At 34.4% G+C, this 16196-nt stretch overlaps 1 protein-coding gene across 1 annotated transcript in view; it reads left to right on the plus strand.

The window, feature by feature from the left end:
- The window catches only part of ADGRV1 (adhesion G protein-coupled receptor V1), a 605676-nt gene that overhangs the window by 135709 nt on the left and 453771 nt on the right, over nucleotides 1-16196 (plus strand). The window contains exons 30-36 of the mRNA XM_011944259.1: nucleotides 1167-1382; nucleotides 2104-2348; nucleotides 3915-4096; nucleotides 5209-6020; nucleotides 8279-8488; nucleotides 15021-15151; nucleotides 15737-15836. Coding sequence (XP_011799649.1) covers nucleotides 1167-1382; nucleotides 2104-2348; nucleotides 3915-4096; nucleotides 5209-6020; nucleotides 8279-8488; nucleotides 15021-15151; nucleotides 15737-15836 — 1896 coding nt within the window. The remainder of the gene's footprint in view (nucleotides 1-1166; nucleotides 1383-2103; nucleotides 2349-3914; nucleotides 4097-5208; nucleotides 6021-8278; nucleotides 8489-15020; nucleotides 15152-15736; nucleotides 15837-16196) is intronic.

The following is a 16196-nucleotide window of genomic DNA, read 5'->3' on the forward strand; positions in this document are numbered from 1 at the left end:
TTTTGGCTAAATTATCTATGAATTTAAAAGGTCGATATGTGCAAATCAGTGAAAAGTAAACTGAGGAAAACACTGGTTTTCTATGAGTGTACTCATTTTTGAAAGGGATTCACTTGTAAATGACTACTGAGGAATGCAGGGAAAATGGGCAGCTACATCCTTTCAGTGCTTGGCGACAGCCTTGTCTCTGGATCCCTTTATCTTGCTTGCTTATTTATTTGTGAAGAGCAAGGAAGAGGCAATAGTTAGTATTAACTATTTTATGTATAAGAAAATGACTTCATTGCCAGATGTGTGTACAAGAAGACTGCCTACTTTGATACTGCCGTCCCAGCATCCAGAGGGAGATTTGCCTGAGAACTATTCAATTAGAGTCTTTCTAATGTGCTCTCAGAGGAACAGGAATGTGAGTGGGTGGGATACTGTGCTTGATTTTAAAAAATAAATCATATGGACATAATACTTGCTTGAAAAGACAATAAACCAGGCTCATCTAATACCTAACTGGTGTAGACTGGGGTAGCTCCTAGGAGTACCTGGCTGCCTGTAGAGGGCCTCACACACTGACAGATGGTGGGGTTTGGTCAGTGTTCTAAGAAATTAGCTCTCAGTCTTCACACGGAGCACCCCTCCTTTCCCCACCCACTTTTTTTTTTTCCTCCTGCCATCCTGAGCAATACTCAGTAGCAGTTTTCAATCTATGCAAGAAAGTCTTTTCATGTCCAGCTGCATCATTGATGATGCTAGCGTTCTCCTGTCTGTGCAATGATATAATTTCTCTCTCCAGTGACATTACAATTCTAATTCTGTTCTTTCTTCTAAAAGTACACCTTTTTTTCTTGTAGTTAAGAGGGGCTATCTTGTAATGAATGATTCTCTATTTATATGTATAAATAGACCAAATATGTATACATCTTTTGCAAAGTGAAGGAATGAACTTGAACACCCCTAGGAAGTCTTTTTCATTATTTTGTGATATTATCAAACCCATTTTTCTACTGAGAGGCATAAAAGTCTTCTTGCTTAGAATAAATGTAGTCAATATCCTCAAAAAAGTATTTCCAAGTAGATCCATAAAGTTTGATACCTAATAGTTTTTCCCTAGTATATAGAATGTTTGTGATCATATTTTAGAAGTCTTAACATTTTACTTTTGGTCTTTTCAGGTGAAGATTATAGTATAGCTTCATCGGATGTGGTCTTGCTAGAAGGGGAAACCAGTAAAGCTGTGCCAATATATATCATTAATGATATCTATCCTGAACTGGAAGAATCTTTTCTTGTGCAACTGCTGAATGAAACAACGGGAGGAGCCAGACTAGGGGCTTTGACAGAGGCAGTCATTATTATTGAGGCCTCTGATGACCCCTATGGATTATTTGGTATGAAGACTAATTTGTGTCTTTGACTTGTCTGTATGTATAGATCATAGATAATGATCTTTTCTTTACTTTTAGAGACTCAGAATTGATGTGATCATGTTTTCTTTCTTAACCTGCTGTTACTGACATATAGGACATCTGTACACAGTCATTGGCAGTGGTTAGTGATTGTTTTAAAAAGAAATTGTATCAGTCTCTTCGCATATATGGAAAAGTCACAGACTATTGGCTTTAGGGTGGGACCTGGCTCCTATATGTGTTTTGTGAGTCTTAGGCAATTCTTTAGAGAAATAATTTAATTTATAGAAATTTACACAAAAATTTGGATTTCTGGGCTTTCTTGATAAATAGGAAATCTGGCAATATCAAGTTCCCTTTCCTGCATAACGTCAGTCATGGGAACCAAATAGTAATTGCCCCTCTGGAGCAGGCTTGCACTGTGCAATCAGCTTTTGTGCTCACTGGACCTGTCACTCATGTCTGGTATAGACATGAGCCCTATGGGCTTTGTGGTTTCTACTTCTATCACAGTGAAAACTCATTTGAAAATTTTGGCAGGGCAGACCAATTTGTATCACAGCATGTTACTCTGGTTTTTGTGGGTTATAGCTACTTAGATTGCTTAGGGGTAAAGAGAATCCACTATAGAATGGTGCTTGGTTAACTGTTATCTCTGTTTCACTTTGTATTTGAAGTGAGCTCTGCTCTGTCTACCTTTCAGGTTTTCAGATTACTAAACTTATTGTAGAGGAACCTGAGTTTAACTCAGTGAAGGTAAACCTGCCAATAATTCGAAATTCTGGGACACTCGGCAATGTTACTGTTCAGTGGGTTGCCACCATTAATGGACAGCTTGCTACTGGCGACCTGCGAGTTGTCTCAGGTAATGTGACCTTTGCCCCTGGGGAAACCATTCAAACCTTGTTGTTAGAGGTCCTGGCTGACGACGTTCCGGAGATTGAAGAGGTGAGAGGAATGGCTAGTATAGAATGACACTGTAAATCATACCTTATCTATAGTGACTAGAACAGATGGCCGTTGTGACATTTTGGAGAGGATGTCAAATAAATTATTCCTGCAAGAATGTTCAAACTATGCTAGTGTGAAAGTGATCCTTACAGTTGACAAAAGCAGGAATATTCTAGAAATAGATTGTGTACATATGCCAGTTTACTACTATAAGACTTTTTTGTATAATTACATTGCACTGTTCAACATTTTGGTTAAAAGGTTAAATAACACACACATATATATGTATCACAAATATATATATATATCTGTCATAATTTATAATACATTTGTTCTGTATAAACTTTTTTTCTTTCTTTTTTTTTTTTTTTTGAGATGGAGTTTCGCACTTGTTGCCCAGGCTGGAGGGCAGTGGCACAACCTCGGCTCACTGCAACCTATGCTTCCCGGGTTTAAGGGATTCTCCTGCCTCAGCATTCTGAGTAGCTGGGATTACAGGAGCACACAACCATGCCTGGCTAACTTTTGTATTTTTAGTAGAGACAGAGTTTCACCATGTTGGCTAGGCTGGTCTCGAACTCCTGACCTCAGATGATCCACCTGCCTCGGCCTCCCAAAGTGCTGGGATTACAGGCATGAGCCAACGCACCTGTCCTGTTCTGTATAAACTCTTAACTTATTTTATACTCCCCTTTGGCTTGGGTGTGAGCTAATCTTAAGTATTACTGTGGTTTTTCATTCATTCATTCACTTATTCTTCAACCATTGTTGAGAATTTATTATATGAAAAATACTATGCGAAATACATCTTCCTGATATTTCCTTATCATGATGAAGCAGGAAGGTAGCAAATATAAGTACAGTATCAGTGGAAAAGTTAATCACTAACATATATTGGCTGAAGATAATTTTATTGTATGAAATTCAAGTATTATTAACATTTACATATCATAAAATTACTTTGGATAGCATTTATTCTTTAATAGTATAAAATTTTATAGAAGTTCAGAAAATTTATTTTGAATGCTAATTGTGCCATTTTTCACCTCTAAAATACTAGATATTCATTAGCACATAAACATTTCTGTTTTTGTCTCTCTAAATTTAGGTGGCATTACAGTATATTTTTGTTTTAAATTTTGTCAAATAATTTTATTTAAGATAATGTGGGAAGTAAAGCATAGTGTATTAACTCTCCATTAAAATGTATATTTCAGATTTTTTTAAAAAGGGTATAGGATGTAAAAGTCCTGTTATTGAAATGGTAAACATAAACAGGGATATTAAAATGGAGTCACATGATTATATAACGATATTAAGGAGTTTAAACAGCCTGTATGTCCTATATATAACTAGGTTCTATTATTAAATGTTGATGATGGGTTATTCTGTTACATGCTGGGTTTGTAAGTGTAATTGGGGGAATTTCTTTTAGTCCATTTATATTTCATTCCATTTTGTTCTTGTACTTGTATGTATATGTTTGATTTTTTTCCCTTGAATCATTTTTATTCTAATTTCAGAACTGTGATGCTGTTAAGGAAGTTTTCACTGTATTTTTAGGTTATCCAAGTGCAACTAACTGATGCCTCTGGTGGAGGTACTATTGGGTTAGATCGAATTGCAAATATTATTATTCCTGCCAATGATAATCCTTATGGTGCAGTAGCCTTTGTTCAGAAGGTTTATCGTGTTCAAGAGCCTCTGGAAAGAAGTTCCTGTGCTAACATAACTGTCAGGCGAAGGTATATGAGATAGCTACTTGCATCTGTGGGAGTGATGAGAGTTGTGGGGTGGTGGGGAAGGATCCCTTGCACAGCTAAATCATTTAGGTTTTGTGGGTGTTTCCTATACTATAAATTATTTTATAGGTTATTTTTATGTGTTAATTGAATTATGCTTATTAGTATAAAGGGCCTTTCATTTATCATACCAATTGTTAGTGAAATAGGTAATAAATTTTACATCACTGAGCTCTCTAACCCCAGAAAGGCATTGCTTTAATCTGTAATTTGTTACAATTAGTACTTAAATATAACTGGCTTCTAAATTAAAGAACATTTGTATGATATATGAAGGAGTTGATTTCCAGGTCTGTTTTTTCTCGCTTTTTTTTTTTGGTGAGGCAGCATTGAGCTCACTGGGATCCTTCAGAAATAGAAAACAGTATCTTGGAAAATTGTGACAAGTATAGTCAGCCCTCTGGTATCCACAGGGGATTGATTGCAGGGTTGTTGGATATAACAAAATCCTTGGATACTCCCCTTATATAAAGTGGTGTAAAATATAAAATTTGCATATAACTTATGCACAGCCATCCATATACTTTAAATCATCTCTAGATTACTTATAATACCTAATACAATGTAAATGCTATGTAAATAGTTGCTGTATTGGACTGGTTTTTAAAGTTTGTATTTTTTAAATTTTTTTTTCTGAATATTTTTGATCTGTGGCCTTGAATCCACAGATGTAGAACCTGTGGATACAGAGGGCTGTTACTATATTTCCTCAAAATGTAGTCGTGTTTGTTATCATTGTTACTTTGTTTCAGTTAAGTATAGCAGAAAAAATTAACTTTGTAATTTTGTTTTGAAATCCTGAATTTGAATACCTTGGAAAATATTTTCATAGCTTGGTTAAAAATAAGTGTTGTTTGATTGAAAATTAGCAAGGTTTCCTTACAGGAGAAAACAAAATGTTGGGAGACAAGTGTAATTAAGAAACAGGGTTGTGTTTGTACTACAACTTTAAACATTTAAAAAAAAAATTGAAAACCACAATCAGCATTCCTCTTCTCTATGTGTAATTACTTTGAGTGCTTAACCTGTCTTTTAATTGTCACTCCACATTGTAGCGGAGGGCACTTTGGTCAGCTGTTGTTGTTCTACAGTACTTCCGACATTGATGTAGTGGCTCTGGCAATAGAGGAAGGTCAAGATTTACTGTCCTACTATGAATCACCAATTCAAGGGGTGCCTGACCCACTTTGGAGAACTTGGGTGAATGTCTCTGTCGTGGGGGAGCCCCAGTATACCTGTGCCACTTTGTGCCTTAAAGAACAAGCTTGCTCAGCGTTTTCATTTTTCAGTGCTTCTGAGGGTCCCCAGTGTTTCTGGATGACATCATGGATCAGCCCAGCTGTCAACAGTTCAGACTTTTGGACCTACAGGAAAAACATGACCAGGGTAGCATCTCTTTTTAGTGGTCAGGCTATGGCTGGGAGTGACTATGAGCCTGTGACAAGGCAATGGGCCATAATGCAGGAAGGTGATGAATTCGCAAATCTCACAGTGTCTATTCTTCCTGATGATTTCCCAGAGATGGATGAGAGTTTTCTGATTTCTCTCCTTGAAGTTCACCTCATGAACATTTCAACCAGTTTGAAAAATCAGCCAATCATAGGCCAGCCAAATACTTCCACAGTTGTCATAGCACTGAATGGTGATGCCTTTGGAGTGTTTGTGATCTACAGTATTAGTCCCAATAATTCCGAAGATGGCCTATTTGTTGAAGTTCAGGAGCAGCCCCAAACCCTGGTGGAGCTGATGATACACAGGACAGGGGGCAGCTTAGGTCAAGTGGCAGTCGAATGGCATGTTGTTGGTGGAACAGCTACTGAAGGTTTAGATTTTATAGGTGCTGGAGAGATTCTGACCTTTGCTGAAGGTGAGTGATGGTTCTAAATGAGTTTCAGTTGCCCCTGGTAAAGTCATCATAGTCCATTTTTATGATAAACTTTATAAGAATTCTTACTGTGTACATTCTTGTTAATATATAAAAATGTAGTTTGGCTTTAGAAAAAAATAGAAGTTAATTGGCTTGTTAATGGTTGGCATGACATACGTAGCCTGACGTGACTGTACATATATATCTTTTTAGTTTAAAAAACAGATTTTCTGGGAATATGTGAATTTTATCCCTTTATGTTTGATAGTAGTGTCTTTAACAAGGCATGGAGGAAACTACAAGGCAAGTTCTGATTTTGTAAGGGAACTTTTAATAATGACCCATGTACCTACAACCATACATGTTGGTAAGAAGCAGTGGTAGCTAGGAAAATGAGTATTAATTGATAAACATTTTCATATGCACTAGACAAATCAGGAAATATCATCAGTGAAAATTATTTGTAAATAAAAGTAGCATAAACTTTGGTGACTGCATTTATATTACATTAATCCTAGTGATCAATTTATAATACTGTTCCTACACTTGCGATCACTACTGTGAATTTTCATAAACAATATAATGATATTTTACATGACCAGCTAATTAGAATTAGGATCAGATTGAGTGGTTCTTTTTCAGGACTGGTTGACTTCTGTGCTATTTAAAATTGGGAAAGTTAGTATGTTTAAAATAGTTTGGGTGTGGGAAAGGTATCTTTACTGAGATTATTGATTAAATCCTCATTTGGGCAATTATATATTCCATAGAATTTTAAAAAACAGTGCTTTTCTGATTGAAAAAGTAATGTATACTCTAAAAACTTCAGAGTATACAACAAAATAAAGGAAAGAAACTTTATTCATAATTCCATATTTTAGAACAATCCATTGTATTTGTTTAACTTTTTAAGGCATATACTTTTTTTTTGGAAACTAATTAGAGGTCATGGTACACATATAATATGCTTTTTGAAACATATAATAATCATTATGTTTTAGAGTAAATTTTTAAAATTGTATAAAATATTTTTATTATGGTTATTTTCTAGTCAGTGATTTGAGGATTTAGTGGGATATGATATGCTTGACGGAAGATGGGAACAGGTTAGTAATTGGTAACTTTTCCATTTCAAAAGGAATAATGAAAATGTAACGAGGAGGGCGTGGAAATGAAAATATAAAGTTAGATTTTCCAGTGGTTTTGTTAACTAGAAAGAAAGTTATATATAAAGAAATAGCATTATATAAATTACTATTACCATGAATTGTAACCTTAGCATCACGCAAAATGGACTCTATTTTATAACTATTGCTAACTTAGATTCTTAGATAGTGCAGACTGTCTTAAAGCCATCTTGACACTACTGTATTGATGAAAATGCACCAGGGTCACAAAAGAGAGAACATGCATTTAATCTCCTTTCTCCTTTTTCCTGCCTTGTCTTTTCTCACTCTTTCATTCTCTCTCCAGAAAGTGGTGAGAAAATAAATAGGGGACACCTTAGACTGAACAGCAGGAACAGTATTGGATTTAGGGACATTCTGTGGTGCCCTATCTACTAGATCAAATTGCAAAGTAGATTGCTTGCACTTTGTGGCTGTCACTTGTCCCTTTGAGTTCCTCTTTTGTTTTCTTCCTTCATTGCACTACTTCCTGGAAACTGGTACTTGATGCTGTTATCTCATCTAGTTACCCAAAGATGCATCTCATTCAGGCTGGTTCTTTTGCTCACAATTTTTAAATCCCTTTTCAGTTCCTCATTTTGACCAGCATTCTGTAAGTGTTCCTGGTTTTTCAGGAAGGTATTATGTTGAATATCCGATTAAAATTGTCACAGTAGTGCCAGAATGAGAATAAGACCCCACTCTCCTGAGGGGAGTTGTTTCTAAACAGAAGGTAACTTTGAAGCTCTTTTCCTAGCTAGGTATCTGTTCTTGGCTAAAATCCAGGAAGTAAAGCCATGATTCTTTGAAACAATTCTACCTTTTGACTTTCCCATAATTGAAAATATCCTTCTCCCCAGTCTGTTTTCGTTAATGAAATTTTGCAGTATTTGATGTGTGAAAAGATATATATATAATATATATGTATATATAATCATCGAAATTTGCTTATATTGCCCATGATATGGAGCTGTTATAATTCACTCATATTTTTACTTAACTTTTAAAACTAGAAATTATTTTAGGCCTTTCTGAGTTCTCTATGTTGGTGATTTTGTTACTTTGGTTTTTATTCCATTGATGTTTTTATAGGTGAAACCAAAAAGACAGTCATTTTAACTATCTTGGATGACTTTGAACCAGAGGATGACGAAAGCATCATAGTTAGTCTGGTGTACACTGAAGGTGGAAGCAGAATTTTGCCAAGCTCTGACACTGTTAGAGTGAACATTTTGGCCAATGACAATGTGGCAGGAATTGTTAGCTTTCAGACAGCTTCCAGATCTGTCATAGGTCATGAAGGTGGGTTCCTTTTTTTGTTAAGCATATTCATTTTCTTTTCCATGGATGTCATTTTTTGTCTAGTTCTTTAAAACTTCTGATATTTTTCCCTTTCATTATTTTGTTGAACTGTGTGTGTGTTAATCTGCATAGAACTTCTTTGGGAGAAGGCTTTGTAATGAACTGTTTAGCCAGATTTAGGAGCCTTGCAAAACAATTCCATGTTCTAGCTTGCCATTCTCTACTGGTATGACTTTAAGGAAGCTAAACCTGGAATGCTTAGTTTTCCCATCTGTTAAATGATACAAAATATTACTTACTTCGTAGGTTTCTTTGTGAGGATTAAGTGAGCTAATAAATATAAAATGCTTAGCATAGTTCCTGGAAAGTATAGTGTATGCCCAAGGGTAGCCATTGGTATCAAACAGTGAAACATTGGCAGCTGGTTAAAAACAAGTAATAGTTTGTAATCAGTGAATATTTTAGCCTGGATTTTATATTGTGTTTGTATATTTTATGAACAAAGTACCAAGCTAGAAAACCTTATAAAATGTTTTTCTTCCTTAAAAAACAATAATTTTCTTGAATTCTTACTTAATGTTTTATATCACATGTAGGGTTTTACACAGAGGGGCTAATTTTTGTGTGTTTAAAATATAACAGTGTTTTTGTCTGTTTAAGCCTGTTTTGGGGTAAAACAGGTATTGATAGCCTGTGTTTCATTACTTAGTTTATATCTGGAATTAAAAAAATAATTTTACCTTGAATAGTTAATAAATGAAAAGGATATAGATTAGGTACTTGGACATCTATTTAATAGATGAGAAAACAAATCGAGACACAGAGAGATTAAAAGACTTGACAATGTCAGACAGTTAGTGGCTGTGCTAGAAACAGAATGTATTTTACTGTATTACCTTTTTCCCTCACTGTACTTCCAACTTGCAAGTTTATTTATCCATGCAAATATTCGAGCCATTTTCAGTACTCTACTTTTATTAATGGTTTGGAATTGCATGTTGTCATAACAGTAATGAGTAAAAGTGACTAACAAATTCCATAAATCTAATTTAAAGACAGATCAACTATCAAAAAGTTATTTGTAACATAATACAAAGTTACTGCAGGAATAGTTAATAATAATGACAACAGTAACACTTATGGAGTGTTTTCTGTGTGCCAGACGCTCCACCTTCATTATTTCACTTAAGTTTAACAGCAGTCCTATGAAATAGGTATAATCGTACACACCAGATTTTCATTCAAGGAAACTGCATTTGAGAGAGACTAAATAGCAACAATTATTCAGTGGTAATGCTTAGGCCCAGCTGTGTCAAATCCAAAGCCCATGCTCTATAGGGCACCTAGTGAGGAGAGAATTTATTTTGCTTGAACTTGTGTCTTCTGTGGAACCTGACAATGCCGGGACTTTTGGTAAATATTTGAAGTTATTTGAGTTGGAAGCAGAATGAATTTGAGTAGCAATGCCTATGTGAGGGAAGGAAATTAGTGAGAGAACCTGACTCTGTCTCAGGTTAAAGGTGGACATTGGTTAAAGATGATAGCTCAAATCTGGAAAATGAATATGATGATTTTTGCCTACAGAGCATAAAAAGCAAATTATCGGAATGGAACCATGCAAAACATCAGACTAAGGTGCTGGGAAAGAAAAATTACCCTAGAGGAGAGAGAAGCCTTTGCTAGAGAGGCAGGGAGAAACCAGGGAGAGCGTGTGTTTTCAATCAGTTACACTGATTACTCAGTAATCGATGTGTCTCATACTAATAAGGCCAAAAAGGGGAGTTAGATCTCAAATGGGCCAAACAAGACAGTAGCAATGGTAGATGAATTTTAAGGGAGGACTGGGGATAGGGAAGCAAATATCTAAGGATGACAAACATAGAGACCTTCGGCAGGTGCTCCTCAGTGTGGCTTTCAAGAGGCTGCCTGTTCAGTGTTTGCTTCTCGTCTGTGACAAGAGGATTGGAAACTCTCATAACAATTTCACTTTGCTGTGATACCCAAAAGCAGTGTCTATGGGCTGGTATTTGTTTTTTTGTTTGTTTGTTTTTTGTGTTTTTTTTTTGCCGTTTAACTTATCTAGTCATTTATTTTATTTTGTTTTACAAGAGGGTCAGCCTCTGATGTATTGAGGCAAACAAAGCAAAAAGCCCTGTCCTTCACAGCATGAAGTTTTGAGAAGCACTGCTTATTGGCTGTGACAGCAAGGAGAGGAGAAACATTGGAGAAAACAGATGAAAGGGGAGCATTTTGGATTTGTTTTGTTTTGTTGAAGAAATATAGGAAGGCAAAGAAGAGAATCAAAGTGTTAGTGATATGTAAGGTACAAATAAGAGCTGAGATCAGGAAAGGATACATGAGATTTAAGGAGGGATTTAGAGCTAGACTAGGCATGTGCTTTTCAGCAATATGATGAAATTTCTTTTCTGAGGAATACAAAAGAATTTGGATGTCTAGGATCAATTTAAGGAGATTTCAACTGTAGGGCCATTAATTTTGTGAAAGTGCATTCTGTGAGCCTGGATGGTGGTGGTAGTGGTGAGTTGGAGGGCTCTGAAGACACTGAGGCCCTCCTTCTAGGTACCACAGTGTCTTGGAGAGACTGCAGACATGAACACCTACAGTCTCTTTGGCCGGGATGAACTTCGCCTGAAAACAATATTGTGGCTTCGTCAGTTTCCAACAGCTAATTATCTGCAGGAGAGGCAAACAGGAAGGATTAGTAATTAAAATAAATGGTCCAAAGGTGTTATGGTTACAAATCTGCTTTAGCATTTCAATCTAAAACACCAAATTGCTTTTATTGCAGGTATGAGTGCTCCCTAGATTTTTTACATTTCCTATGTAAAAGTTGGGGTCAATTTCTATTTTTTACTTACTTTTACTCTTCATTCCTAAGCCTTTTCCTGGAATATAAATTATTTTTTTCAAAAACATGTTAAGCCACAATAGTTCTGTATTGTATGTATGCTTTATATTACCATGAAAATTGCACAGAGAAATGTGTATGTATCATGATGAGTTTATGAAAGTGAATTAATGAAAACATCATGGTGATTCTTCAGAGATAACCGCTAAACCAATGGGGTAAAAATAACCTTGCGATGTGAGCTTTTAACAGTGTTAACATTGCTTTTGGCCTAGTGTTGGAGTTTCATTTATGTGATTGGATTTAAAATGTGGACTATGCTGAACTTCTGGCTCTAGAATGCATTTTTGATTCATGGGGAGGATTTGCCTTAGTCTCTAACAATGTATTGAATTCTGTAGAATCCTATTTCTACATTTTGTCCTAATGCAATTGGAGAGCTGCCCAGTGATAAATATTACTTTCTTTCAAATGTAATGGACAGAATTTAGAAATATAGGACAATGGATTTTACTGTGGTTGCACACTGGGTATAAATGGGCTCTTTATAAGTCTGTGCTAGGTGTTTCTCTCCGTCACCCAATTCAGCAGCATCATAATCATCCTGTCACATTCGATGGATTTTAAATTTTTTCTTCTCTTAGGGACAGCATGAATCTTTTTTATACAAAGATTTGAACAAGAAATGTGATTCTTTAAAGAAATATATAGAACTGCTATATTGGAAGTATTCAACTTTTTCTTAACTCTTTGTATTGACAGTCTGTGCTTCCCATTATTCATATTCCTATAATTGTTTTAACCCATTTTCTTTTTTATTATAGAGGGCAATTTGGATAGTATACATATGTTGTGTATACATGTATCTATTAAAATATATTTTCTGTATTTCGGTTTTCCATTATTTTTATGTACATTGTAGTTGGTGTTTATCTTTGTAAAAAGAATTCAGGCCTTGAAAATAAGTGCCTAAAACACTTAGGATTATTAAAATACATTCTTCATTCATATTCTTTATCTGCATTAGGTTAGTCCTAGACACTATCTGACAGATCTGCTTTAGAGTTGAAATGTGTCACTAACTTTTGGTAAACTCTGTGGATTTCATATCAAGATGATCTTCCGGTTTTGTAGTCAGACACTTGGCTAGGTAAGGGCTCTTCTGGCTTTCATCTTGGGTGAAAACTAGAAGGCTGTTTGCTGTTTAGTATCTAGTAAAGTCTTTGTCATCTAAGAATTATACTCTCTCTTAAGACATTTCTTCTTTTACCTTAAATTTGGAAGACCAAGTACTTATTTTTAAGTTTTTCTGTTTTCCTGTGACTGTTTGACTTTTCACCCTGGCAGAAGGTATCTTTCTGAAATGTCCAGTCATTTTTTCCAGGAGGCATTTTAAATGGACCTGGCTCCTGGAAGTCTGCAATAAAGAGACAGAATCAATACCTCCCTTTTGATTATTGCTTAGAAAAAATTTCACACTATTCTTGCTGTTGACATGATACATTTTCACTAGGCTTACAAGATTATGTGTTTAAGAAATATTTTATCTTTTATTTATATGTGCTTCTCTATGTGTGTGTGGGTGCGCATGTGTTTGTGTGTATGTGTGTTTGTGTGTGTTTGTGTGTGTCATGCTTCAAAATATATTTTTGCAGTATTTTCTTGCAGGTTACTTTCATGGTAACTTTTTAACTTTTCAGAGGAGATATTGATGAAGTAGTATTAGACTTTGAGTGTTTTTACATGTAGTAAGTTTGAACATTTTACTTTCTTTGCTCCTAAGCATTTTATTTTTACTTTTACCTAAAAGTGATGTATTTATTCCCAAATCTCTGTGTGTAAACTTGCAACTGCAATTTTATTATTGTGATTATAGGTTACCCTTCAACATGGAAATTTTTTGACCTGCATTTTGTTTTCTTGCCATTTGTGTTCTCTTTGCACTTTAGTACTTCATTAAACTTCCATAATTTTCTTTTTGAAACATTAACAAGTTTTGTGATTTGAAAAGTTTGAAAACCACAACTCTTACGAAAGAGTCACCAGACAACACTGTAGGTGAAATAGCTTAATAATTTCAAGGATTTTTCTATGCTCTTTGGGAATAAATTTTTGTTTTTCAGTATTCCAAACTTGCTCTATAAGAAATTTTATATATTGTACAATAGACACCAGAGTTTCATAGTAGTGTCTATATTTTGTTCACAAGTTTTACAAATACAAAATTTTTAAATGGTATGTTAGCAATGGCTGACTATACACAGTCTTTCAGTTTCATCCCAATCTTTGGACAATCTGATCTGGAAATTCCTGTGTTTTTAAAAGATCAATCTAAGACATAGTGTACTAATGTAATGGTAACTAAGGTTTTTTGTATTGACACACTTAAAATGTGTTTTAAAAAGTCTTTCTAATGCTTTTATTTATATTATCCACTCTCCTTTAAATGTTCATTTTGTTAAAATTGTGTTTAAATTTAGTAAGAAAAATTTATTTTATGTTTTTAAATTGAAATTAAGATAGTTTCTAAATTAATTAATTCATGATATTTTAAGAAACCTTCCTATAAGAAATATTTGTTTAGTTGTCTTCAGAAATAAAAAACATGGCAGTTTAAAAAATACTTGAAAGCAGTATTTAAATTTTATTGCTTTATTTCTACTCTTTAAAAAGTGTTTGAAGATATTACTTATATACACAAAAGTTACTTGGATAAGTAACTGAACTAAACTAAAAGTGACATTTTTAGTGAATGTGATTTTTAACTATATGTCTATGCTATACAATTTGATTAAGGATGTTGTCTTCTCAATCTTTTAAAACATCATTCTATCTTTGCATAATAATAATTTTTTTAGTGATATAGTTCATTGGTATTTCTTAACTGTGTTCATCATCCTATAAATCTAATGAATTGAGCATATTTTCAACAAGTCATATGACCATTAGCACACTCCCTAACAGCTTACTTTATGCTTTTAGCAATTTGAAAGACATGTTATGATTTTCTTCACTTTTATAAAGTATTATATAGGGATAAAAGCCAGGAATAGAAAAGATCTAAAATATCTCCATCATCCAGGAATGATAACTGTAACTTTGGCGAAGTTACAGATATTGATGTACAGATTTGACACCTTTCCTTTGTATTTCTTTTTATAAAACAAAATCGTTGGTGGTAATATGTAAGTTACAACTACAGAAATGTGATTTTCAGGTATTTGCAGGCATTTTTATGCATGCATTGTGTAAAATCACATTACATATCAGTGTAAGGAATTTGTGCCCTTTTGAAAAGTGAAGGGAGAATTTACTTGTGTTATTACCATGAGGACTTTATTATTTTCTTTAATTTACAGAACACTTATGTTCTGGTGCATGTTTTGGAGTGTATAAAAGTTTGTGTTTCCCATTTTAGCATGTGCTTTTGTAACTTTTACATGTTGAGTTTCCTGAAGTTCTACTAAATGTAAGTATTTAGAAGTGGGATAATAAACAGTAAGCATGTGTAAAACTTCTAGAAAATTCAAAACAGAACAGCTTTGTAATGTTCATGGGAAAGGTGCTGTAATAATTGCATGCTTGGGGTTTGGGTTTTGTTGAGTTCAAATGTCAAGTTTATTTTCCATTAAGCATGTATCAATTTACACATTTTACTTGCAGGAGAAATTTTGCAATTCCATGTGATAAGAACTTCCCCTGGTCGAGGAAATGTTACTGTTAACTGGAAAATTATTGGGCAAAATCTAGAACTCAATTTTGCTAACTTCAGCGGACAACTCTTCTTTCCTGAGGTAATACTGCAGAGAAATGTCAACCACAAGTAACTAGAAAGAATGGTGTATTTTGAGGAAAATGGGATAGAAAAGCAGCACTATTGTAGTTATTATCTTTCTCTCTTCTCCAGACCTACGTGCTGTGAAGTCTTTGACGATATACTTAATTGTTTTTATCTTCCTTCCCATTGCCTCAATATTAAGCCAAGCCGGTATTACCTTCTGCCTTGAGTAGTACATTGAAATTCTAATGACTAGTGTCCTTGCAGCACTTGTCTTCTTTTCTCTGCTCCAGTTTTTTCTATTCACCATTGTTGTAGAAACCTCCTCAACTTTGTGCTTTGAGATTTCCGGTAGTGCCACATTGCTCAATGAATAAGATTTACATTCATTAGCTCAGCATTCAAGATCTTCCACAATTAGCACCTGTCTGCTTGGAGCTTACATTCCCATGAGTCAGTGGCTTTTATTTATTTATTTTTAAGCCACACAACTTTTGTTTAAATGAAAATATGTTTGGCTGCATGATTTATAATAAAAATAAGGCAGGAGATAGCTCATTCGATAACAATAGAGGGATTGATTTCTTTTTGTATGACATAGGGGTTGTTGAATACAACATTGTTTGTGCATTTGTTGGATGACAACATTCCTGAGGAGAAAGAAGTATACCAAGTCATTCTGTATGATGTCAGGACACAAGGTAATTCAGAATTTAATTTTAATTTTTTTTGGTATATTCTTTTCATAAAAGAAAGAAAATTGTTGTTATCTCTGTATTTAACAATTAGATGCATACCAATTTTTAAAATGTGACTTTATTATGTGTCCCCTAGAAATGTTAGATCCAAAAAACATTAGCATCATATAGGAATACTTATCTTTATGGACTAGAGAAAAAAGCCCTGAAACATTTTGCTAAATGGTTACTTACAGAATAAAATTCATTTCCAAAGGTAGAATTTTTTTGAAATTAATTTGAGACTTACAGGCCAATTTGAATTTTGGACCAATTATATGGATAATTCAAATTTAGTCTTCCTTTTTTTTTTTTTTTTTTTTT

Source organism: Colobus angolensis, unplaced genomic scaffold, assembly GCF_000951035.1.
Source record: "Colobus angolensis palliatus isolate OR3802 unplaced genomic scaffold, Cang.pa_1.0 Scaffold23, whole genome shotgun sequence".
Taxonomy (NCBI): domain Eukaryota; kingdom Metazoa; phylum Chordata; class Mammalia; order Primates; family Cercopithecidae; genus Colobus; species Colobus angolensis.